Here is a 26,106-nt window from a genome sequence, read left to right on the forward strand (position 1 = left end):
CCTAAATTATCCTAAAATTGCTGTCTTCTTGAATGGATGTGCACTTTTTGAGACTTTTTTATGGGTCTACTCATGACAGACATTCCTACCCAATTTCATTTTACAAAGAAATACTGGCTTTCGGGGCAGAATTTTAAAACAAATAAATCTCGAGGGCACTACATCGCAAAATGGCCACTTCAAACTATAATGGCAGACTGTGTCTTTTCCTTTTCCTGTCTTTTCAGGGGTGGCTTCTTGAGACTTTTTTTGTGGGTCTACTTATGATAGACATTCCAACCGAATTTCATTTTGTTAGGTAAAACTGGCTTGGAGTGGCTAAATCTTTTGGGGGTTGCGGGGGTTACACCTTCCACCCCTACCAAACATAGGTACATACATATAACATATTTTCACAAGGATAATTACACCTGGAAATTTAAATCCGTTTTTGCATATGGGAAAGCCAATCAAAGCCTAATCCAGTCTTGTAATTTGCGCAATCTGTGCAATGTCAAAGGTTAAGTGGTATCTGATCCCAGATGTCCCGGGTTAGCGAAGGTGAAAGATCAGATGGCTTTCGGCTAATCGGTGGGGGCTCTGCGTGGGCTTCACACTTTTCAAGTGTCAAAGCAGTCTGTTTGAGAACAGGATTACACCACAACTATTCCAGCCATTTCTGTGGCACTTTGAATTTGTGTGGGGCATTTTGGTGCTGATCTGAATTTTTTTTTTTTTAAATAATTGATTGTATTTTTTTTGTTGACAATGGTGTTATTTTCCAAAACATCCACTCTGAGAACCAGTTTTCGAATGTTTAGGTTTCCACCCATATTAATGGGATTAGGCCATACAAAATAGTTTCGCAATTTAGCATCGCCCGTCGAGCTAGGACAACTGGTTCTGACCGAGGCTAAATTGATGAAACTGGTACCAAAGGTTGATTATTTTTTATAAACTTTTCACTGGGAGCTGACAAAGTGAATTTGAAGTGTTGTGTTCGACTATCTTGTTCAGGTTCCTGCAGCTTGTCTAAAAACAAAACGGCTGGATCCCTGAGTTCGTAACAGCTGACACAACACCTCTGTACACGCACACACACACACACACACACACACACGCACACGCACGCACACACACACACGCACACATACACACACACACACACACATATAGACACAGAGATTGTTCACTTTATGATAAACAAAAAATGATTTGCAGTCATGAGCAGAAAGCTGGTGGTGCAAAAACCTGGAACACATCACTCCCTCCCGACCACCCGCACCCCTCCTCCCACCACTCCCTAATCCGCCAAAGCCCAAACACATCCATCCATCCATTTTCTCTACCGCTTATCCTCACTATGGTCGCGGGCTGCTGGAGCCTATCCCAGCTATCTTCGGGCGGCAGGCGGGGTTCACCCTGAACCGGTCGCCAGCCAATCACAGGGCACATAGAAACAAACAACCATTTGCACTCACATTCACACCTACGGGCCATTTAAAGTCTTCAATCAACCCACCACGCATGTTTTTGTGATGTGAGAGGAAACCGGAGTGCCTGGAAAAAAACCCACCCAGGCACGGGGAGAACATCCAAACTCCACACAGACGGGGCCGGAATTTGAACCCCGGTCCCGAGAACTGTGAGGCAGATGTGCTAACCAGTTGTGCACCGTGCTGGCGCCCAAACACATATTTAATATATTCTCAAGGCTGCCTGAAGCCTTTCTGCTGACCAGTCGGACGCACGTATGGATAAGAACACGCATGCATAGAAGACAGTACAGTACAGGACATGGTGATGCTAAGCACACGCTGATCAGAACGAAGATCAGTGGAATGTTTCAGCGACATGCCTGCACATGTTACCTGCTGCATAGAGGCACCCTGGTATGAGGGGCCGTCATGGACATATATCAGGATTATCTCTCACACAAACACTACTGAAACGCTTTCACCACACACTAATGAAACACACTCACACTTGCACTACTGTATTTTTCAGTATATTAAATAAAAAGCATTTTACTATAAAATGCGAGAGCACACCAGTATATTAGATTAGAGCATTTCAATACGAGTGTGAGAGGATTTCAGTTGTCTGGGTAAGAGTGTTTTAGTAGTGCATGTGAGAGTGTTTCAGGAGTGTTTGGGAGAGCATTTCAGTAGTGTGTGAGTAAAATCAATTTCAGTAGTGTGTTATAGTGTTTCGGTAACGTGTGACAGGATTTCAGTTGTGTGTGTGAGAGCGCTAGGTGGTGTGCGTGAGAGTTTCAGAACTGTGAGTGAGAGCATTTCAGTTGTCTGTGTGACATAACATTTTAGTATTGTGCATGAAGGGATTTAAGTTGTGGATGTGAGAGAGTTTAGGGAGTGTGTGAAGGATTTTCAGAAGCGTGTGTGAGAGCATTTCAGTGGAGTGTAAGAGAGGACTTTAGTTGTGTGTGCGAGAGGATTCCAGTTTTGTGTGAGAGCGTTTCAGTAGTGTGTGTGTTTGTGTGTGTGTGTGTGTGTGAGCGGGAGTTTCAGAAGTGTGAGTGTGAGAGTTTTTCAGTTGTGTGAGTGATTTAAGTACCTGTGAGAGCCTTTCAGCTGTGTCTGAGATGATTTCAGGTGTGCATGTGAGAGCATTTGAGAAGTGTGTGGGAGAGTGTTTTAATTGAGCATAAGAGAACATTTTAGTAGTGTGTGTGAGAGAGAGAGAGCAAGAGAGAGAGAGAGAGAGAGTGAGAGAGAGAGAGAGTGTGTTTCAGTTGTGTGGAAGAGAAGTCCTGAATTAAGTCCACGATACCCTGGAGCGACATGCGCACGCACACACACAAACACCCACACACAGACACACACACACACACCTACACACACATACACACAAACACACAGATGAAAGAGTGTGTACTTTCAAAAGCTAACCAGGCGCACAGAGGTCCTAACATCTGTGCAAGATTTGGGAAGGGCTGCATGCATTCAAACTGGGAAGAGCAAAGGAGTTCTGCTAAACCTCACCGCACGTACGGTATGTGAGGTTAACTTTGGTTCCGGCCCGCTGACACCAGCTTGAGAATGGATCATCATTTCGGCTTCAACCCCAAGCGAGTACGGTACCGCCATAAAAAAAACAAATGCACGCCAAAGAAATTAATAAATTGAAGACTACCGGATTTCCTCAGATTATAGGGTTATAACACAGAATACAAGGCCTTCCTTTGAAGCGAGAACTGTTTGTTCCGAGATAGTGAACTTGAACTGTCCGCATGGTGAACAATCAGCCACAGATATCTAGCAGCCAGTTAAATGCATCACAGTGCTCTGACACCATATAACTATCATACAATTATGTCCCGCGATGGATAGGAGCAATCTTAGTGGACATTAAGTAGGTGCTATTATCTTGGTGGCCATCACATGGCCTTGTTGCTATACAGTATCTTTTCTGTCCACGTTTTGATCCTCTTGCCAAAATGTCAAATACAGTGAAGCCCTGCATATTCGCGGTTCGGCATTCGTGAATTCGCACATTCGCAGATTTTTCGGGGAATCTATTATCCGTTATTCCAATAATAAGCAATACATAAGCAATACAAGTATTACTTTGTTGTCATCTGGTGAAATCTTGGTGTTGTTTAATTTATTAATAGTGCTTTTGAGATGTCCTGTTTTGTTGGCACTCCTTGAATGCACCTCATGTGAGGCAACAATCAAAGTAAAAGACAAAATTGGTTTTGCTTCTCTCCAGATGCAGCTACTATTAGCCCGTGTAGTCTACTTTTCCGTTACAATTTGCCTGTATTCCATAACATTGATTTGCAAGTGCAAGTGCGCAAATTTGTTTGCCCATGTATGATGTCACATCAGTTGTACTAGCATGTTATATATATATGTTATATAGTTATGGCATTACTACTCATTTCAATGGGGAGAGTTGATTTGACAAACTCCTATGGTACCACTGTATTGTATTTTGGTACAGGTACGCGTTTAGATTGAGTGAAGGTCGACAAGACATACATTTTCTCCTTGGTGGGTAATTCATTTTGAAATGGCAATGCCGTTAGGTGCAGGAAGAATGACATTTGAAGGAAATGTTGGGGCATATTCCTATTAGCCCCACGCAACCAGGACAAATGGCGCCATCTGTGAATTCCTGGCAAGGTTTATACACAACGAGTCGCTAGTTGACCGATTTTTTTACAACTATTGGTGACGCCAGCTCTGGCCTGGCTTTGTTCGACTGAGGAACTGATTTGCATGGATTCTGCTCCAAGACTTAAAAGCGGAGCAGCCGCAACTAAAAAGAACTGTGGGCCCTAAAAGTGGAAATGATGCGACGCATTGTGTTACGGGGGCGACAATGAAAGATTCAGTGGGGAGGAGAGCAGCTGCCTGCAAACCTCACCCGCTTCACAGAAGCTGTCACTGTCAGTATTTCCGACGAAGAAGATCACTTCTTCCAAAAGACGACTTCTAGATTGCTTTTAAATCTTTCCCGGGGTTTTTAACGGCAACGCGGAGAGCAGGCAGTTCCAGGCGTGAAGCACTCTTCGGTTGTTGAGCTTTTATAATCTAGCACGAGCCCTTGGCACACTCGAAGAAATCCATTAAGCAATCAAGTCCAACGTACAGCAAGCAAATGTTGCCATCTCTTTTTTCATGGCTGCAGCTATCTGGTAGCATAAATACGTATAAAAGCAGTGTGTCAAGCTGTCACACTAATGATAATTGCATATCTAAAAAGTACTTGAAATAATTGTATTATTAGCATGACTCAACAGATGATAATGCTATTACTTTCCTCTGTGTTGAAATATTGGACTTTGTTGTCAGCTCATGGCACAAACAACCCCACTAATACTCGCCTCAAAGCACGTATTTATCTCAAAGACATATTCACTCACCTTTCACATTCAAAGAGAATTATATTACCTCGTTAGCATTATTCCTAAATGTGACAACAACTAAATCTGCATCGCAAAAAGCACGTGAACATATACTTTTCATTGGACTTTTAATCGTCCGTCCAGAAAACAAGTGCTCAATTAGGGACAGATTGCATGGTATCCGGGTATCTATGATATGCTGTAATTCATTGACCGGTGCTATAGTCCTCAATTAATTTACTATATTTCTTTGGTGAAACATAAATTATGAGGCCTACTCAATGTTACTTACACAAAACCACCACGCCGGACTGGAACGGAGGAGGACGTGGAGACATAACAGAGGAGGCTCTGTTTATAACATGAAGGCTGAATTATTCATTGATACCTACTGAAACTCAAGTGTTACACATTGTGGCAAGAGTGTGAGAAAATGCCGGTATTTATTCCTTGATCCAGTCTAAATGCACTGAATTACTGAGTTAGTGATACTAGGTGTAGATCACTACTGTATCGATTTGTTGATTTGCAATCATTCAAGGCTCATCGTGAAATTCAATTAATTGATCGACTGGTAATTGATGCAGGAATAATTAAGAACGGATTAGTTTGTTTTGTTTAAACAAGGAATGTATGTTAAATTTCTAAAAGGGCCAGAATAAATACATTGGTTGTGTCTCTATATGTGCCCTGCGATTGATCGGGCAACTGTCCAGGTTGTGGTCCACCTTTCACCAAAAGTCAGCTTGAATAGGCTTCAGCTTCCCGTGACCCAAACAGTATAAGAGTTATTGAAAATGGATGAATGATGGATAGAGCTCATTAAATAAGGTACATTTGGGAAATAACAAGCCTTAGTCAAGATTTCACAGTGCTTTTTTTGCATTTGATCAACTAACATCTTTTAATTCCGCTGCAAGGGGTTTGATCCATGCGAGTTGTTTCGTCTCTTGTCACAGGTCGTTGGCTTTAATGTACAGTTACTTTTCCACACAGTCTCTCACTGCTCGATAAAAGGAAAAAAAAAAGAAGAAAAGCCACTGAAAGTAATCGCCGTATGTTTGGAGAGCAGTAAAAACAAGCCGCAGAGAAGCCAGGTGGAACGTCAGACTGTCGTCTTCATCCATCAGAACCTTGTTCGTCCTGTCCGCAGCGCACACAAACATCTTGAGTGGATAAATCTGCACAGAAATCATCTCTAACAACGTCCTGTCAATGGCGGAAATACTGTGACAGTGAAGGCTATTCCAACATCATCTTCTAATCAAAACAAAGTGCTCATCACTTTCTCCCATCATCACAGCAGATTGGCGGTGTCCATTCGAACCTCTCTTTGACCGAGCCGCAATTTGACACCTGAGCAATTAGTTCTATATCAAGTCATGATCCTCGGAGGGAATAAAAGAAGAGGAAGGATTAAGGTTTGGCAATCCAATGACGCTAACTAAGTATAGCCACGCTTGAGGGCACGACAGAATATTTAACTGTGTTGTGTCCAGGCAATTTGCAAAGAATGCCAAACAAAAAATAGGTAGCCTCGTCGCCAAATGGCCACGATCTAATGATTTAACCATGATTTAGTCCACTAAATCAGTGATCCGAAACCACTGTGCCACAGCACAATAGTGTCACAGATCATCAGGTGTGGTGCAAAAAATTATCCAATTTTATGTTATTGGTTCAGAAATTAGTGTTTTAGATCTGTATGTGTCTTTCTTCAATTTGACCATTTTTGCAGGATCTATCAAAAGTAATGTCGACATCCCACACTAACCTTTGAACGAAGCCCAGGATTGCATTTGGGACACTCTGAGCTATTCCCTGCGAGTTGTTTGACCTTCACCAAATTTTGGGGTAAGAGACATGTGCATCAAACGTTGCTTTGAGAGAATGGGGCCGCGATCCAGCGAGTTGAAACGTTTGAAAATCTACATTCCACTTCCTTCGCAGCCCCCTCTGCAAAATGGCATTCGCGTGTTTTCCAAAAATATTACAGCGCTCACTGTGGGATGCCGTTGCAGCTGGAGAAATAAAACTATTGCTCACATATTGCCGTGCAGGTTCCATTAGTTTAAATTAAAATTCAGGTGAAGAGCTCATTTTCCCTAGTGTAGCCTGTGATAGAGGCAGTGATGCGTAGAGCGACGCGCTTTCCAATTCTCATCACCATCATCGTCTGATATGATTATCCTATATTAATCAGAGTTACTGGGTTAGGATTGGACTGAAGTCATGCTGTAGGGACACGGTGCTGAGCTAGCCTTCAACCCTGGTATCAGACAGGTTTTAAGAGACGCACAATGTTCTAAAGCCAGTCATACTGAAACCATATTAATGGAACATTGTTTACCACTTACCAAATGATGAGCAAATCATCACATTCTGTGACTGATATTGCAAAAGGATCTGTGTTTTTCTGACAAATGCTAACCCTGGGATTTCATTTCAGGGATCACATCCCCTTTGGCTTTCAAGATGAATGTCACCTCCAATCTGGCGAGTACGACGCTCAATGATTTTATCCATAAAACAAGTACATGGTTGTACTTTCATGGGTACAATCGCTTGTTAGAGAAGTGGTACCCTCAAAGGTTCTGCGTTTGTAATCTCTTTAAGTGGCAAAATCTGGATCAGTACCAGCACAAAGTGTGTAGATGGGATGGCTACGAAATAAGCGTGGCCTCATATTAGTGAGACAGCTTGTGGCTTGCCAATGATCAACATGACAAAGATGACTTGGTACAGAAAATGGAAGAGACAGTTAGGTTAACCAACCAGCAGACACCCTTGTCGAGCCAAGCAACCTAAACGACTGTGACTTATACCAAGCCCATTTAAAGCGGGTCACCAAGGATATTTTGGAACCCTTTACAATGAGAACCCCCTAAACTTATCCCTAACCGTAACACAACTACTACCTTTAACCCTAATCTGAAACGTAAACAAATATCCTGAACACTCACTCTAACCACTAATCCTAACCATAAACCTAACCCATAACCCGGAAGCCTAACCTGAACCCTTAGCTCAAATACAGAGACTGGACCTTGAAGGGACAGATACCAAATCCTACTGTTCCCCCATTTCTGAAACCGACCTATGAGGGCAATCCATGTGTCCTTTTGACCTGATTCACTCTGTCAGTCCCCTTACTAAGCATCCAAGTATGCTCTTGAAATGATGAGTGCGCACATTTTTGCTCCAGCCCATTAGTGTTCATGAGGCTGAAGCATGAGTTGTATCCAATTCCCTGCAAGGAAAGCTGGCTGGCAGATACGACCTCAGATGGAGAAAGATGATAACCGTGAGATCTTTATCGATCGTTTATTCCTAATGGAGTGCGGCTGCATTGCATCACTTCTTCCATCTCTTTGGAGCGGGGGAACTGTGGGAATTCTGGCTTTAGCCATGAGGAAGAAGAAGGGAAGAAAAATAGGACACAGGCATCTGATGCTTTTTGGTCATTCTGAGGGCAAGGCTGTCATCACTAAATTAGTAGTTTGTCGGCGTGCCGGAACGTGCTCGTAATCAGTCGCCTGAAGCCAGACTGGAGTCGCCCTTGCAGCTGTCCACTGTTGGGATTACATAACGGGGCCGCATCACAGCCCACGCCGCAGCCTCTCTCCACAGTGACGGCAAAGTCAGACGGACGCTCGAGTGGGCACACGCTAACGCTCCGCTCTTTGCTATGATTTGCATGTCACGGGGCAGGTAATGAGGTCATCGCTCATTGGCGTCACTCCCGCCGAAAAAACGTCAGGCCTTCACCTCTACCCGAATCTGCACTCAAACACACGAGCAAGTTGGCACAAAACGACATCCATCTAATCACGGACGCAATTTTACATCATATTTGATGGTCTATGCTGTAGTTTAGGTTTACAGCTAGCTATTTTTTTAAGTGTTTTTTTTCTATTTTCATGGAGCATATCCCAATTATGCCACTTGAGAGCAAAAAAAACAAAAAAAAAACATCATAATTGTGCCACTTGTACCATGCAGTCTGAAACCAGCTTTATACGTCAAGTCCTAAAGGTTACCTCTGCATATTTTATTAGATGTATCCGTGGTGTGTAAATGTGTTCCACAGATGAATTTGTACATGAATACTTAATAGTAGTCACATTCAGAATGCAGTCTGATTGAGAATTTTAGCGTAAAGATGAAATGTTTTCCCAGCGTTTGGAGAGAAGATCGGGATGGAGCGAATGAGCAGAACTCGGCATTGAGATTGCAGTGAGTTGGCGACATTCGAGCAGTAGCAGCACGTTGCGCAAGCTGAGGTTTTTGCCCAAGCTTGTTTGTTTGAGGGCGCCAGTGCTGTCGCCACGGGAATCCAATTATGGGCCTATCAAAGAAGTGAGTGTCAGGTGCTGCTGAACAAGATCTGATCAGACTGAATGCGTGCACGCAGCTCTCCGCAGTGGGCAAGAATAGAAGGACGGCGCTGTACTTTTAGAGGTACAATAGCTCGTCACTGCGGTGTTCACCTCACAGATTCTATTATAATACGATTGATACTTTTTGGTTTGGGAACATACTTGCACCCAGACCCTGTGGAAGAGGGACAAAGAGTTACTTTGGAGTACTACCCTGAGACACACAGACAAAGGTGAATAAAGTGCTTTACGCTAGTTTCATTAAGAATGACAGAAAAAGCTACAGATAAATATTAGGTATAAAACAAACGGTGGACGACTGGTTAGAGCGTTAAGCCTCACAGTTCTGAGGACCCGGGTTCAATCCCCGGCCCCGCCTGTGTGGAGTTTGCATGTTCTCCCCGTGCCTGCGTGGGTTTTCTCCGGGCACTCCGGTTTCCTCCCACATCCCAAAAACATGCATGAATTGGAGACGCTAAATTGCCCGTAGGCATGACTGTGAGTGCGAATGGTTGTTTGTTCCTATGTGCCCTGCGATTGGCTGGCAACCAATTCAGGGTGTACCCCGCCTCCTGCCCGATGACAGCTGGGATAGGCTCCAGCACGCCCGCGACCCTAGTGAGGAGAAGCGGCTCAGAAAATGGATGGATGGATGGATAAAACAAGCGACTCATTATCAGTTAAATACCAAACTAAAAGGTTGGTTCTTGAGCCTCTCTTTGAAAATATCAATCTTCTCTGCGGCACTGACGTCCTCCGGTAGGCTGTTCCGCCGACGAGGGCCGTAGACTTGGAACGACGCCTCGCCGTGGGCCGGTATTATAACCAGAACATTTGTTACAGACAAAAAAATTATACAATAAATTCCTGTGTTTTGTTTCCTCCTATTTACTGTGACCAATGTGAAAAACATCATCACAACAACAAAGTACTGCATGTGCTCGTCTATGAATAGCAATCACCTAAAAAAACAGCCCATTCAGAGGAACGAACTCACAGTACTAATGAAGAAGCTCTCAGCACATAGAGCTTTATAGGACTAAACTTTTTTTTTAATGAGTCTAAATTGTAACGGCCAATAACGGTGTAACGGCTTTTACTCATTACAAATAATCAAACTGTGATGACTTGGAAAACAGTTTCCTAAGAGTATGTTGCATACTACATTGCAGTGTTCGCCAAACTTTATTGAGCCAAGGCACTCTTTTACTGAAGAGAGAAAAATCTCACGGCACACCACCAAACAAAAAAATCGTCATAAACAATATACAGGTACTGTATACACTGAAATAATGATGATCTTGTCGCAATTTACTCACCAATGTTCTCATCGAGTGTGAAATCTTAGCCTCTATATATATATATATATATATATATATATATATCAAAAAGGGATTATACTTACACACACAGAGATCTTAAATAAAACAGTGGTACCTTCGCTTACGAGTTTAATTCGTTCAGCGATCAAGCTCGTAACTCAACTACTTGCATATCAAATCAATTTTCCCCATTGAAATCAATTGAATTGCCATTAATCCATTCCAGCCCAGGAAAAAAAATAGATTTTTTTTTTTTTTTTTAACTAAAGATTTGTACTAAAGATTTTCTTCCAACCAGTTAATATACTTAAGGAAAACAGACACAGGGATCTTAAATAATAATGTTATCTGCAACTGAGTGAAACTGGATCATTTCCTCTGGCCAATAACACGATTCACAAACGATTGTCTTTTTTGATTTACCTTGTTGTAATAAATTGAACTCATAAGTGTCTGTTGTGGCAATATATACATGATGTTTTGCTAAATTTGGGTTCAAATTTGGTTCTTGAGCTGGAAAAAAAGTGAGGGAACCCCTCCTCTCAGGACCTTCTGATGTGTATACACTGTTTGTGTAAAAACAGAGTTCTTAAGGACTTGATGAGTGGCTTGTTTTTCTTGTTGCGGAGCTCTTGCCATTAATGATGCAATGGTCTTCACTTGTGCAGAATGTCTCATGAATGCATAGTGTGAGTGGCCAACTTCTCAGCCGATTTACTCGAAGTAGGGTATTCATTCTCAGAGGTGGGTCGTGACAAGCTACATTTACTCTGTTATATGTATTCTTTTTGGATCAATTCTTCTTGTCATTGTATCTTTAAAGCGATTTGCTTTTTACTTTCAGTATTTTTGTTAAGAAGAAACACTTTTACTCTGTGACATTGGGCTAGATTCTGCTTGTATTTTTTTTCTAACACTATTTATTTATTGCTTGTGCTATCTAGTTCCAATAGGTACAGTACATGAGAAACATACAAGAGACTGTCTCGGTCTGTGTTTGCTAAATATAAGGCTCTCTGGAATAAAAGCAGCAGGTCAACCACAGCACATGAATGCAAATCGCATTTGGTCCGATCCACTCGGACTTGTTTGAGCTCTCTGTTCCTAGTAGTAGAAAGGGTTTGCGCGTTCAAAAGGAGCATGGAGAAAGAAAAGGAAACAAACGATCCACAATGTATGCGCAGCGCTGAAGATAAAGATGTAAGTTGGCAGACGTTTTTGAGTCATAAAAGAGATGTCAGTGGGTGAATCTACCTGCCAAAGTTCAATATAATCAAATTAGAGGTGCCACAATTAATCGATTAATCGACAACTAATCGGTTATCAAATTATTCAACAACTACTTTGAAAAACGATTCAAAGTTTAGAGAAATTGTTTAACTTGAAATTGTCCAAATCCTCGGAATTTGAGGCTCTCATCAGTAAATATTCTCCGATTTCTGTTGTCCTCCGTGAAACAAACAATGATCATGTTTGCCTATTTTCTGATGTTACGTAGCAAACCAGTTAACTGAATCCTAATCAATTTATGTTCATTTTCTGCACTGTCAGTTTGAAATAATGTCCTGTTTTGAAATAAATGGATGGGATGGAGATTTTAAAATAATGCATCCGATTCGTCGATGAATTGACAGATTATTTGATGATCAAAATAATTGCTAGTTGTAGCCCGAAATCAGATTATATACAGTATTATATAATGGAATATATTTAACTACAGAGAGCCTACTGTGCTGCTTCACGTGTGTAAACAAAGTTGATTTAAGAGCACTTTCTTCCACTTGAATTTGAAAGTCCGATTGTATAGTTTTGCATATTTGTCATTACTATTTAGAAAATAAAATCACAAGTGAGTCACGGTTACTCTTGAGTACTTTTTTTTTTTTTTTTTCGCCGTATACTTAAGCGATTATTTGGGGGGACTACTTTTTACTTTCGATTGAATGATATGATTGCGAAGTATACGGTCGTCTTACTTGAGTACAATTTTGTGGCTAGTGCAGCCAGCTCGGTTTATTCTGGAGCTGGGATCGCGCACATCATGGCCAAAGGGTGTGATGTAGGTGTCACCTTGAGACAACATTTGAGCCCACCAACCTTCATGATGCCGCAAGGTGTGTTCGCTCCTCCCTGGCTCCTCTCCGTGGACGGCTCCCGGCTGCGAGCGCCTACCGTCGGGCTGCTGTGCTCCAGGTACCGGCCGTTGCTGTACACCCGCTGGGCTGCGAAGCCCCGGGCGGCGCCGGCCGACACTTCCAAGTAGGGCCGGGTGCCGCCGCCGCCTCCTCCTCCTCCGCCGCCGTCGAGGGAGGCTTGCGTCGGCCGGCTCAAGTCCAGAAAATGTCCAGACGCCTCGGAAGAAGTGTGGAGCCCCGCCATGGTTCACACAAGCACCTCCGCGGTATCACGGCAGCGGCCCATTTGGGTTTTTAATCCACACACACACACACACACACACACACACACACACACAAAAGGGCGATTCGGACTTCACGAAGGTGCCCGGAACAGGCGGCCGGCCGGCCGGTGCGCCGCTTTCTCCTCACTCCGCTCCTTCCCGGCGACAAACCCGCAACTCGGAAGCCGTCCGGAGGTTTCCGAGCCTTCGAGCTGAGCTACGTCCGCTTGTGCTCGTTCCGAAACGGGACCGCACACGCGCACACGCTGGCGCGTGCATCCGCGGGACAAATTCAAGACTGCGCGGGCACGAGCGCGACGTGTGCACGGTGCCGCTCGTGCCCGACGTGCGCGCGCAATGTGCTCACCACGCAAAGTGAAGCAGCTCCAGTGGGAAGTAACTCTACTGATTTTTGGGATATAGGTACTATATACGTACTGTATTATTTATTTTTATTTTTCCAGAGGTGAAAAAAAGTACTTAAACAGTTGCAGTTTGCAGTTGTACAAAATTGTACTTATGTAGATTTTTCAGGTATCAGTACTGTGAGTCTGAATTTATTTTTCGAGAGGTAAAGGGAAAAAAAGTACTCACACTTTGTACGAGAGTAGAGGTACAGATACTTGTGGAGAAAAAATTGGAAATGAGTAAATTAGGGAGTAAAGGTAATGTCCCCAGAAAAATAAATACCCGAGTAAAGCACAGTAACAAAGTATTTGTACTCACGTAGACAGATATCGGTACTATTTATGAGTACATAGTTATTTTTTACTATTGATTTTGAAGAGTAATATTGTAAAATAACTTTGAAATGATATCAACAGTGTTTTGGCATCATACAAACATAGTTTGTGGTATGTTTAGGGTTTAAATTAATATTATAGGCAATTATAAACATTTTCAAGGTGGGACTTGGTTCGACATGTTCTCATTAATATCTATTCGAATTTTTAAGATATTCAAATATTGTTCCAAGCAAACTGACTGGCTCTTGTCCCAATATTTTTGCGTCCGCCGCTTCAATCGCCACCATTTTGCGGAAAGGAAGAAATTAAGACAAGCGCACGTGACTTATCGTTATCATTGTAACCGATCGTGGTAATTACGCTTCGGAGGTCAGCGCTATCTGCTGGGAGCGGGGGGCGGGTATTTCACGGGTTAAAGGTCGCCTTCCCAGGTTTTCCCGGGAGGCAGGACGTAGGCCTCGGTGGTGATAAGTGGCTCCATGTGCAGCCACAACATTGCAAACGTCCTCAATGAGACCTGAATTACACGCGCGAGATACAAATGTGACAAAATGTGACGATGGCACGCAGTTATGACGTATGAATATGAGGAAGAAGCGGCTGGCTTTCCTGGCTCATGCATTATGGATTGTCAGAAATTATTTACAAAAGCTGCGCTTTTAAAAGCCCTGGCACCAGCTGCCGCGCTTTAATTTCACAAGATGTACCCCTTAAGCACACAAAAATGATTATCATTTTGCTTTTTCTTTGGTGTTTTTTGGACAAAGTGCAGCAGTGACCACTCCACTGCAAATGGAATTTACGTCTCTGTCCTTCGCATTAAATCAGCACTTGTCAAGCTACCGTTTGCGTTCAAGTACAAGTTGTGTAAAAGATTGTAATTACCGCGACATCGATGCTAGTTTCGTGAGCCCGTCTATGGTGTTTTGCAATATATCTTAGCATTAAGCTAGCTGATTTTTTTTTTTTTTTTTTTTTGTAAAAAAAAGTTACTGAGTGTACTTTGTGGGTCTCATCTAAGGATGTTGCAGATGTAAAGTTGTCAAAAGGTTTTTATTTTGTCAAACTCTGAAGTTTCGCCGTATGTATTTTTTTTATTGTCATCATATGATACATTATACGTATTGTCAGCCAGCATCTCTGAAATCATTTGGAGCTAAAATAGGGAGTGAGCTTTGTCAGCACCAAAAAACAAAGGAAAATCTCTCTCTCTCTCTTTTTTTTTTCTTCTTTTTGGATGAAAATGGTCTTGCTTTGAATGTTCTCAGCCTCTGAGACTTCAAACATGGCATCAATCAGCGAATTGGCATCGATCCGTCCAGCCGTCTTCGACTGCTCGTCCTCATTCGGGTCACAGGTGAGCTGGAGCCTTTGCCCGCTGACTTTTGCCGAGAAAAACGACGTGTTGCCGGTCATCCTGTAAAACAAACAACCGCTCGCACTTAGAGCCACCGGACCGAAGAGTATTTCCAGATGCGAGCCGTCGTTCGGAAGATATTTTGCTTTTACGCAGACAAATAGTGAATAATTCTTCCAAAAAGCGGCCTCAAGATGTTGATCGCATCTCCCGGTTGAAGTTTACTGTCAAACTAAACAGCAAACAAATAGAATCACGCATTGTGTCTTTAAAAGAGCAAAACGGTGTTGGCTTAAGAATAGGCCGCTCGCTTGATGCTAACATATAACGGAAAACGCCAGTGACGTGCTAACGGTTTGCACCGATAGTCGCGGATTTAGAACCCTTCAAGCATTGTTGCCAAATCCTCAGTAAGGAAAGTAGCTATTGGCTGTTCGCGAGATGATGTCGTAGCCTCGTTTGCATAACGGATTTCAATGGCCGCTGTAGGAGAGAAAAAATGAGTAAAAAAAAAAATGATAATAATTATTAGAACTGCAATTGAATACGCATCATTAAATTTTAGATGATGAAATTTGATCAAAAGACCATTGACCATTGTGACATTCACGGACGAACCGAATCTATTGATTGGCTCGTTAACATAACCGATTGGTGTTGGGACCGAGCCGCTATTGTGAGCTGTTTTCTCTTCTTTTTTTTTTCTTTTTTTATCGCTGTGTGTTTTCACACAGATGCGAAAACAAGGTCCCCCTTTCCTCCACCGAGTGAGACGGAGAACGTGAGCAAGGGGAGCTGCTCGTAACTGCAGAGTGATACGTGCTTTCATGTCTCCAAAACATCCCCCCAAAAGACCCTGGATTTGTCGCTGGTTACTTATGAGAGGGGGGGAAAAGTCACTAAGATGAGTTGGAGAGTCACCAGATTCAGCGAGAAAGTCAGCCGGATTCAAGCAACGGATATTTGAACAGCAAACGGTGAGGAAACACATGTAGTCAGATAATAAAACAATACTCAAAGGCATATTCTTTGTCATCTGCGAAAAATGACCAATATTCCAGCATCTTACTGAGACACTTACAGTAGTAAAAGAAGATTAGACTTCTTGATTGTGTCTGCATGTCTGTATTATACTGCCCCTGGCGGCCAGGGTGGGCACACCAGAAGGAGGAGCCCAATGAATTGGATTGCACCATTAAATTACGATGCACAAAGTGTTTAATTCTTTACATTCTATTTAATTATGTGATTACTCTCTGTTTTTAGAAAGTTCAATATTAGAGCATGCTATTTTCCTGCCTGGAAGTATTGCTTTAGCGTCAATTTCTGTCAAGGAACTATGATGAAGTAAGGGGAAGGAGCTTCATTTCGACAGAACAAACCCTTGTATAATACAAAAGTAATTCTTTGCCTGGCCATCAGCCAATCGCAGGGCTAATGGATAAAAATACACATAGTATGTCATTTTTTCTTTAGAGGCAAACAACAGTTTACATTGTTTACATTGTTTTGTGTGGCCCCCATTTATTATTCACATGACTAAATGGACTGTTGCCTTGAAGGAACATTTAAACACTATACATTGCTTTGGCATTCCATGTAATATTCTTAGTGTATATATAAAAAATGGCTTCATTTATTAATCCTCATGCTAGCGTGCCGCTTTCAATAATTATATTTGTATCGACTTGGTAGGTAAAAATGATTTCAGCTCCTCTTAAAGCGAAAAAACCCCGAGTTTGATTTACTGTGTTTTACTGACATCTAGTGGTAGGCAGAGGTAACGCAAATAGAAGAATACAGTCCAAAGTCCTCGGTTTACGACGGAACTCTGTTCCTGCGAGGGCGACGTAACCCGAATTTGTGCGTAACCGTAAGTACGACGGGATCTGAGCGACGCTGCGAGTTGCGCTCCGTTCGTAACTTCGAAACCGTATGTCGTAAACCGAGGACAACCTGTACACAGACATTTTTGAGGGCCTGCCGAATTTTCTTTCTTCATTTATTTGTTATTTAATACAAGTAGCTGGAACGAGCATAATATAAAAATATAGATTTTAAAGAAACATTAAAAAATAAGTCATCAAATGTTTGATTATTGAGATAAAAAACATTCATTTTACATTTGTATGGTAATTAGTGTGCATAACTTAACCGAGTTGAGTCCCACAGCGTGTGTTGAGTAATTCCCCAGTTAATAAAAAAGATGTAATTACAAAGACAACTATGATTATTAATACATCACGACATATCTTCAAAATTCACAAATAACGTGGAAGTAGTAAATCTGATTGGTGATGCCATGACAGGAAACTAAAACAATAGCAATAACAACGTCAAAATACAAGAAATACAATAACATTTAAATTAGATTTTCAATAATAATTGATTAATTACTTGACATTTAATACCGGTTACTCAAGTTGTAATCCCCATTTTCGAAGAAAAAAGTCAACACAATCACACTCCAATTCCTAACTAAATTAATGCTGCATTATTTCACTTTGTGTGACATGCCTGCAGGTAATGTCAAAATAATAAAACTTCACTGACACAACACAACAATTATAGACTCCTAATTATTATTCATTATTCAAATTGTAATTGAATGCTCCTTATCGCATCCCCTCAGGCATTTTCGAGGTCAGCTGTTTGGCATTTAAGAGAAAAATATTTTTTATGTCCACTAGGAGGCAGCAGAGGACTTCAGAGTGGTGCTGCTCGCGGTGGTTTTGAGAAAAAGGCAGTAAATCCAGATTTCTTTTTCTTTTGGTCAGTGTGTGTATAACGTAGACAACGCGGACCACATAGATGTAATTATATGTAAATTGAATATCCTACTAGTCACACGTTTTATAACACCATCTTTTTTTTTAACTTCAATTTCTCATTTTACTCTGAAATGAAAGCGCAGAACAAATAAAACTATTCAAGTTACAAAAGAAATCATGGAATCAATCCACAACTAAAAATGTATTTTAAACCTTTTACTTTTTGAAGTAGCCACGTTGGGCCCACCCACTGCGCTCCATAAAAAGCAAGTATGATTAATGCATTATATTGATTAATGATGGATTGTTTTTTTTTGAGAAAACATGTTTGAATTTTTTTATTTTATTTATTTACATTGTAAATAAATGAAATAATAACATAACTATATTTGGGGACTATACAGTATATTTATTAAAAAAAACTAAAAAAACAGCATCATTTCTAAAACATAGAATTATTAAACAAGGTAGCAATTAAAACAATCCATAAATCCTTGTTTTTTTTTTCATAAATTTCTCATGTCCTCTTGTATTTTACTTTGTGTGTTTAAATGTGCCTTAATTTTATTTTATTAATTGACTGTAAAAATGTGTCTGAAAAAAGTTTTGAATGTTACTATATGAACAAAGATATCCCTTTTATAAAATACCCACAAAGTTGCACTCAAGACATCCACACGAGACTTTGAACTGAAAAAATAAAGTAGTAGTCTTCCGGTTGAAATCCTAAAAACATCTTTTTTTTTCTTTTTTTTTTAAAATTCTCTTCATTTCATGTTCCTCTCCTCTGTGTTTCTCTCTCCGGAAAATCCTCCAAAGCACAAACATGGAACACGGCGACGACACAAAGGTTACAAAACAGCTCTGAGTGAGAAAAGTGAAGAATTACACGTCGAGGCGAGGATGTGAAACGAATAAACGCGCCAGAATTGAATTGAAGTCATTTTGTTCAGTCAGCGATGCGAGGAGGGCGGCAGATGACAAATGAAATCTATATTCCTATATTCACATACATCATGTGTCGGGAGCAGAGCAATGCATTCCTGAGGCTGAGGCTATTTGTGTGTCTTTCATCACCGACGCACTACATACAGTAAAGTGTATACATGTTTATTAAACAACACAGGCCATGACAATTATTCCACTTCGAGTTTAGTCTGGATGTAAGTGTCTGTATTTCACGGTAAACAAAATGACCGTAACCGAACCGCGCGTGACACACCGGTGATTCTCAAAGTACGGTAAAGACGGAAGATTTCTTTGCTTTGACTTGCGAGCAAAATGTTGTGATAGAGCGTTGTATGGTGGCAGTGAACTCAACGCATGCACTGTGGCAAATTATTATTATTATTTTTTTTAAAAAGGGGCCTCAAGCTGTTCTTGATGCCACTCCCTTTTCAAGTTTAGTGAGAAATTAAACATAAAACTGAAATGACACCTGGCGTATTTCAAACAACCACATGCTAATGCTAATTAGCATCTATGTTGCGGTGCGACACAAATGGTGCAGCAATGCATGTAGAAAGACAATATAACAGAACTTAGTCTTAATATTCTTTATCCTCTGTGAAGAACGACTTATCTTAGTGCCGTACTGATGAGCAGCATATCAGTCTGACTTATACTGCCCCCAAGTGGCCAAGGCGAGCAAGGTGAGGTCTTTCAATCAATTGATGCAGTGTGAAAAAACCTGCTTAATTCTTTTTAATCATGTCATTATGGAATGTTTTTTTTTTTTATAAAGTACAATATTCTGGAGTGCTATTTTGCCTTTAAAATTTACATTACAGTATTTTTTTTTTGCATGAAACCTTTCGGAACGCTTTGTTTTTAAACATTTGTTGAAGTCAAATTTTTTTGATTTAACTTTTTTATGTGCAATACATTTTCGTTGAATCATTATTTAAGTACAATTACAATTATTACTGTTGAAACTGTGCATAATGTTAGATTGGCTTGGTGGTACTTTGTGTGAAAGGTTTGACAACCATTGAGTGTCATGGCATCTTTTCACACAGAGATCCAGCAAAATGGCTGCATGGGTAAATTTCGTCACCTTTTCCTTTCACGCGGAACCCAACCAAGGCAGGATATCGCCACAACTGCAAATCAGGTTGAACTTACACTGCAGTTCCAAGTGCCCGATTCCGATTTATAGTGCCTGAATAACTTTAATGTGAATTTTCAAGGGAGTAATTGACGTAAACAATAAAAAAAAAAAAAAAACCTGAAATATTAAATGTTACACAACATTGACTTGTCTTAATCAAGTCAATCTTTTTCTTATCACTTTTTAAGTCTTCAGAGGGCCATTCAAACCAATGATGCAGCGATCTAACATGTCAATCACATCGTAGCCCCTCAGGCAGCAAACTAGCGAAAATAAATCTGACCCTTGTCATTCCGGTTGATTATACAAATTCTGATTTCTATGGCAACAAAATAATTGGGCCAAAATTAATCACACTCTTAGTTGGTTAGTGCCACCTTGGAGTTGTACTGCAGCCCGTTTAGGTAGTATAGTATTTGAAAATGAATGAAAATGAATTGCGCCAACGACAGGTTGCTTTCACGTTCCATTTCTACTGTAGCTGGGGGTGCTGCCACAAATATGCCGACGACGATGCCACTTTGCATTCCTAGAGCGGGCAATTTGCAGTCAATCGCAACCTTGTCGAATTGCTGTCATTCTTAATCCCGACGACATTTTTGCCCGCTTAGGCGGCAAAGTAGTCAGGCTGAAATGAAGGGAGACCCTGGTGGGTTATTGCCATTTTTGTTTTGGAAACAAAATAGTGGTCTTAGCTGATTCTGATTTCAATGACAGACCATTTAGGCAGCACACTGGTGGATTCCAGATTTCATACCTTTTTGGCCCACATCAGATTTTGACGGCAGCCCGTTTAGGAAGATGCGATGATCAAACAAATGTTTACGGTTAAGCCTTGTCAATTGGACGCCACTTCCTAGCTGATTTCGACTTCTACGACAGCCCGTTTAGGCCGCAAACTGGTCCATTCCAGATTCCGTACTTGTATGCCATCACATGGGAGCAAACAAATGGGAATGGCACTGTCATGTAAATCCATGGCTAGGTGGACTTTGTGCCACATTTGTGTGTCGTTACCGTTTATACAGAAAGTGAAAAAATGGCGCCCTGCGAGATGTGGACTAAGGCAAGGCAGCACTGATGAGGAGGGGTTGAGGGTGCGAGGCATGTGTGGGGCGGACCTGAGAGGACGAGCAGGCAGCGTTGTTGAAAAGCGTCTCCCATTTTGGGGAACAAACAGCCTTGTACAAGAGACGAAGGTGCCAAAAGGCACCCGGCGAGGTTTTAGCTGGTACAGTAAACGTATCCGAAAGGGCGAGCGAGCGTGGATGTGTGCGTGGACTGTGGAGCCAGTTTTTGTGCGTGCGAGTTTTTGCTGGAACAAGAAAAAGCTCGTGAGTAAAGTTCCAGTTTTTTTTGTTTTTTTTTCCCCAAATGGCAACATTCATTCAAAGCCGAGATATAAAACAGAAAGGTCTCTGTACAGTAGCGTGTGTGTTAAAATCAACAGAATGCATGCACACTGCCAACTGAACACTATTTTTCTTTTCCTTTTTTTTTTTTTAAACTAATACTGTAACACTGTAGGTTTTGCATTGAAACCTTGCACAAATACTTACAGACACAAATAATAAAACCTAAAAGAGAAGAGTCACATGCTCTCACGCGGAAAAATAAAATAAAACCACAACCGTTATTAACATTTCACATTGTAGCTGGAGGGAGAGGCCAAAACAGACGAGATGATTGGAATTAAAACCATGAGAAATGTCAAGGGGAGAGAGGCAGGGTTGGTTGCTTGCTCGCTTGCTGGCGCGGGTGCGGTCACGACTGCTGGCTGCCCCAGTGGCTCTCCACGGGCCGTCGCAGCAGCTCCTCCACGTGCCGCGCCACGTCCATGGTGTCGTCCAGGTCGAATTCTCCTTCCGGGTCCAGCATGGATTCGCTCCTGCACGCAGGAGGTACAGGACGCTGCGATTTGTCCGCTTTCATTTGAGGTTTTTCAAATTTTGACATTGTATTTATAGCGTTAATCACGCCCGTGTCGTCATTCATGCGGCGCGGTGACTCACATTGGTGGGTACAAGCCGTAGGTGTGAGGGTGACTGACAGGTGCCGGAGAGGCACCGTGATCCATGTAGGTCGGGTTCCCACTTGCTGGATCCGGATTGGCTGTTGTAAACCTGTGAAGGGCACACACACCCACCCACACACCCACACACCCACACACACAATACATGCAATGAGTCCTTGGTCCTGGCGGTCGTCTAAGCAACTATCCACAGCGTTCCGAGTTCCGTGCCCCGCTGCATCATTACGGCGAAACGACGGCCGGCGCGGCGCTCGGCGGCTAACGAGGCTAACTCTAATGATGAGCGGAGGACACGCTCGCTCAGGAGCACCTCGCCATCCTTAATTGGCCTCCTCCAACTGTAACAGCTAAGTAATTGCTCATCTGTAATGCAGGAGCCAATATCCGACGGGTAACTAGAAGGAAGGGAAGGGAAGGCGGCAACTCACTCAGGCACCACTTGTTTGATTTGCGGCTTCACGTATCCATCCACCGCCTTGGCTGCACGGGGAAGAAAGAACAATTGTGAGCTTTCAGGACATAGAAAGGCCGGAAAACGAAGCTACGACGGCGCCTCTTACAGAGCGGAGGGGTGTAATACTTGGAGAAGACGTCGTCCTTGGGCTTGTCGGGGTAGAGGAAGAGGAGGTGGTTGAGATCGCTGATGCGGTCGGCCAAAGAGCGAATCGTGAAGTCTTTGGTTGTGTAGGGCATGAGGTTCCACACCATTCGCTCCCCTGGAAATATGACCACGCCCGTTGGATTTTGCCAAGTACATTTCAATTTTCATTTCCAAGTACATTACGTTTTTAATTTTAATTACTTTTCTACTGCAGTCCATTTAGGCAGTATAGTAATTGAGCATGAATTGTGCCTCCGGCCGACTGCGTCCATGTTCAATTTTTACTGCCGCAAAATAATTGGGTCAAAATTAAGCGGTGGCTGCCACCTTTGAGTTTCGGCAGTACAGAAGCAGTTGCTTGTATTCCCCTCTAAAACCACCACAAGTTGGTCAATCAAAACACTACAGTTTGTCTATTTTTCGCTTCTGTAATCTCCAACAGAGATTGCACCCATTCAACGTGATTTGTACCTCATACCTGCTTTGTTGGGGTTTTCCGCCACCCAGGCAATCGTGACCCCGCCGATCTCGGAGTCGCTGAAGCGCAGAAGAAAGGTGCCGTTTGGCTTGGACATCAGCATGTCTTGAGCCTGCTGCTTGTTCACAAAGCCCAGGATGGCTCTTGAGAGAAAAAAAAAAAGGGTTAGAGAGAGCATTATTCGAGTATATCTTTAGGCCAGCTATTGTAAATTTGGTGTAAGCAGAAGTACATTTTCCTGTGCGCTCACCCGTCGTTCCAGTGCGGCTTGAGATGCTTCTTCGTCAGCTCCATCACGCCGTCGAACCATTGCCAAAATGTGAAGTTCCTGCCGGGCAAGCTTTCCTGACAAGATAAAGCGTGAAATCCACATTGCAATACATTTGCCACAAAAATTGCCACTGTGCGCAAAGAAATCCTAATCCATGGTGCGTGTTGTTTGTTTGTGGCGAGGGCTCTCGTCGTAAATCGAATGATGCGTAATTGTCGTAATGTGTTGCCGGCTTTGTGAAATGGAGAATGAGGCTGTGTCTTTTCACGGTGTGGACAAACAGAGCCATTAAGATGAGGACTAAGCTCATTTCGCACGCCACGGGGGGTGCTGCAAAAGAGCATGACAAATACGTCTGTGCGTGCGAGTACAGGCTGTATTCGGCACTCAATGGAAAACAAAAATGGTTCTCTAATGGTTTAGTAATTTGGGCCTCTGGGAAAAGGCGACCAGGAAGGGGCAAAAAAAAACCCATGAGGAGTTTCGAGTACAAGTCGTTACGTTGTGGCTGCGGAGAGCGAAAATCACAAGGAAACTGACTCTGTTAAACTGTGACCAGGTCATCGTCATATTGCGGTCGTCCTCGATGCTGTTGCTGGAGTTTCCGAAAGCCTTCTGGGCGAGGAAGACCAGGTTCTCCTCGGAGAGGCCGCGGTTGCTCTGCACCTCCGCCTTGTACTTCATGTTGATGGCCTCGCACAGCTGAGGCCATAGCACCTTGTCTGGCACCAGGAAAGGCACGCGGCCCTAAGGACGACAGGCAAACACCGTTATGCCCAAGCATTAGCGTGGAGACGTGTCTCCCACACCGATGGCGCTGGTGTATTTGAACTGTTTAAAGTTGGGTACACACATACCTACTAACCTCCCTTCCAATCAAAATCAGCAGCGGTGCGATGATCGGATGTCTCTAAAAGATTATCCAGAGCGATTTTCCATTCGTGCGAGTCGCAACGTGACAAGATTTCCCCAAAATAGCAGTCTGTCAAAATGTTTAATTTGGTTGGAATGGCCACTGCAACCTGAGTACAACACATCACGAATTTTGTATATTGCATGATGGATTCCGGAGAAATTGAGGTTGTTTTTTTTTGTGTCGGAGTAAATGGTCATTTTGGGTTTTTGTGTAAGTAAAAAAGTATAACCCGATTATTTCCTCGACCCTTTTACTGAGTCTCCTACTCGGGTAACCCTTTCTCCGATTGGGTGACAAGTCTCAGTTAAAAATATCCTCCGACGAGCTCGTACGGGCCGAAATTCGGAGGGGTTCTCCAAGTCGACGTGCCAAAATGACCAAGACATTTCAAACGGTGTCACACGGCCCTAAAAAACTCAACTTCAATAGAAAATGGAACATGATTCATGGGAAAAGCAATGTGGGCTTTGAATTTATTCGATATGGAAGATTTTAGAGGGATTTGAAGTGCTCGGTCGATTTTTTTATTTACTTCTTTTTTTAATTTCTACAAAGATGGCAGCTACTTGTGACTTTGTTACTCTGTTACTAGGTTACCTTGCGCAATTATCTCTGTGCACAGCATGACCAAAGATGCCTGACAAGCCTTGAAACTGATTCAAAAGAGCAGACCTACTTGCCTAGGTCATATTGGAACATTTTCAGAAAAATACAAGAAAAAAGACAACAAATTCAACATGAAAGGAAAGTCCAGTTGCCTTGATTAACTTTTGCAGACTCACCGTGACCTGATGACTGAGAATCTACACAGACATCAATAAAAAAAACTATTTCTTACAAAGCACAGTGGTATTTTATTATTTTTTTAATTGAAATTGTGGCAGTAAGTTATGGGTTTCCCCAGCTATATACGTTATCGTTCCTCCCACTAGTTTTTGCTGATCACGCCTTGATCAATACCAATACAGTACTGTAAACGGAACCACTGGACCTTAGCCACAAAGTCAGGGAAGTTGTGGTGATGCAGCGTCGTATCAGGCAGTGAGAATGCATGTAAAGCATTGCACACTCTCTGGAAGATGTGGACTTGAGCAAGGCAAGGCAAGGCTGGCCAAGCATGATTATCAGCGACGATGTTCCACACACCAGCTATTAATGATAACGCGTCGTACAATACACGAGGCAATCCGTGCTGTGCTCAAAGCATGGCACATGGGTTACAGCGCCAAAGGTCAAACGCTTGAAAGCCCGCGACTGAGGACGAACTTTTTGACCCCAAAGGAAGTATAAAGGGTTGCCATTAGAGACGATGAGTCACCGCATTACCCATCACTGCGCACAGTGGGTAACATTTATTGATGGCGTGCATGAAATGCTGCTGCCCGCTGTGCCGAGGCAGACCTGAAAAACCTTCTGCAGGGCGTCCATGTTGCTGATGATATTTCTGGGTATCGCTCACCTCCCGTTATGCCCGACGACTGCTGAGTGTTACGCAGGTCATGAGCTACATTTAAAGAAGGATTTTATCGCAGAAAGTTTTCACATATACTTCAAGAGTGTTTTACCGCTGCACAGTATTGCTTTGGTTTGGGAGTGGCCAGTTTAAATAAAAAGCTCAACCTGAAAACCTAACTTCAAATTGTTGTCCTAAATTAAATCCTTAATTTTAAATCTTACCCCAAATTGAAGCCCTAATTTAAATTGAACTAGAAAACCTAACCCTCAATGAAAACCCTAACTCTAAATTGGAACCCTAATCCTAAAGTCCAAAATTATATCTGTGTTCGGAAAAACCTTACCCTAAATCGAAAAGTGAACCCTTAATTGAAACCCTGAACAAACTTGAAACCCTAAACCAAAACTTGGGAGT

General features: G+C 42.4%; 1 protein-coding gene across 1 annotated transcript in view; it reads right to left on the minus strand.

Moving 5' to 3' along the window:
• Positions 1–26,106, minus strand: part of LOC133466344 (inactive phospholipase C-like protein 2) — a 113,944-nt gene that overhangs the window by 45,521 nt on the left and 42,317 nt on the right. Inside the window, exons 13-22 of the mRNA XM_061749932.1 lie at positions 23,861–24,067; positions 23,300–23,394; positions 23,050–23,192; positions 22,531–22,686; positions 22,399–22,450; positions 21,951–22,061; positions 21,706–21,826; positions 20,965–21,162; positions 13,051–13,220; positions 12,654–12,939 (exon numbers count right to left, since the gene is read on the minus strand). Of these exons, the coding sequence (XP_061605916.1) occupies positions 12,654–12,939; positions 13,051–13,220; positions 20,965–21,162; positions 21,706–21,826; positions 21,951–22,061; positions 22,399–22,450; positions 22,531–22,686; positions 23,050–23,192; positions 23,300–23,394; positions 23,861–24,067 (1,539 nt within the window). The remainder of the gene's footprint in view (positions 1–12,653; positions 12,940–13,050; positions 13,221–20,964; positions 21,163–21,705; positions 21,827–21,950; positions 22,062–22,398; positions 22,451–22,530; positions 22,687–23,049; positions 23,193–23,299; positions 23,395–23,860; positions 24,068–26,106) is intronic.

The sequence above is a fragment of the Phyllopteryx taeniolatus genome, chromosome 16, assembly GCF_024500385.1.
Source record: "Phyllopteryx taeniolatus isolate TA_2022b chromosome 16, UOR_Ptae_1.2, whole genome shotgun sequence".
NCBI lineage: Eukaryota > Metazoa > Chordata > Actinopteri > Syngnathiformes > Syngnathidae > Phyllopteryx > Phyllopteryx taeniolatus.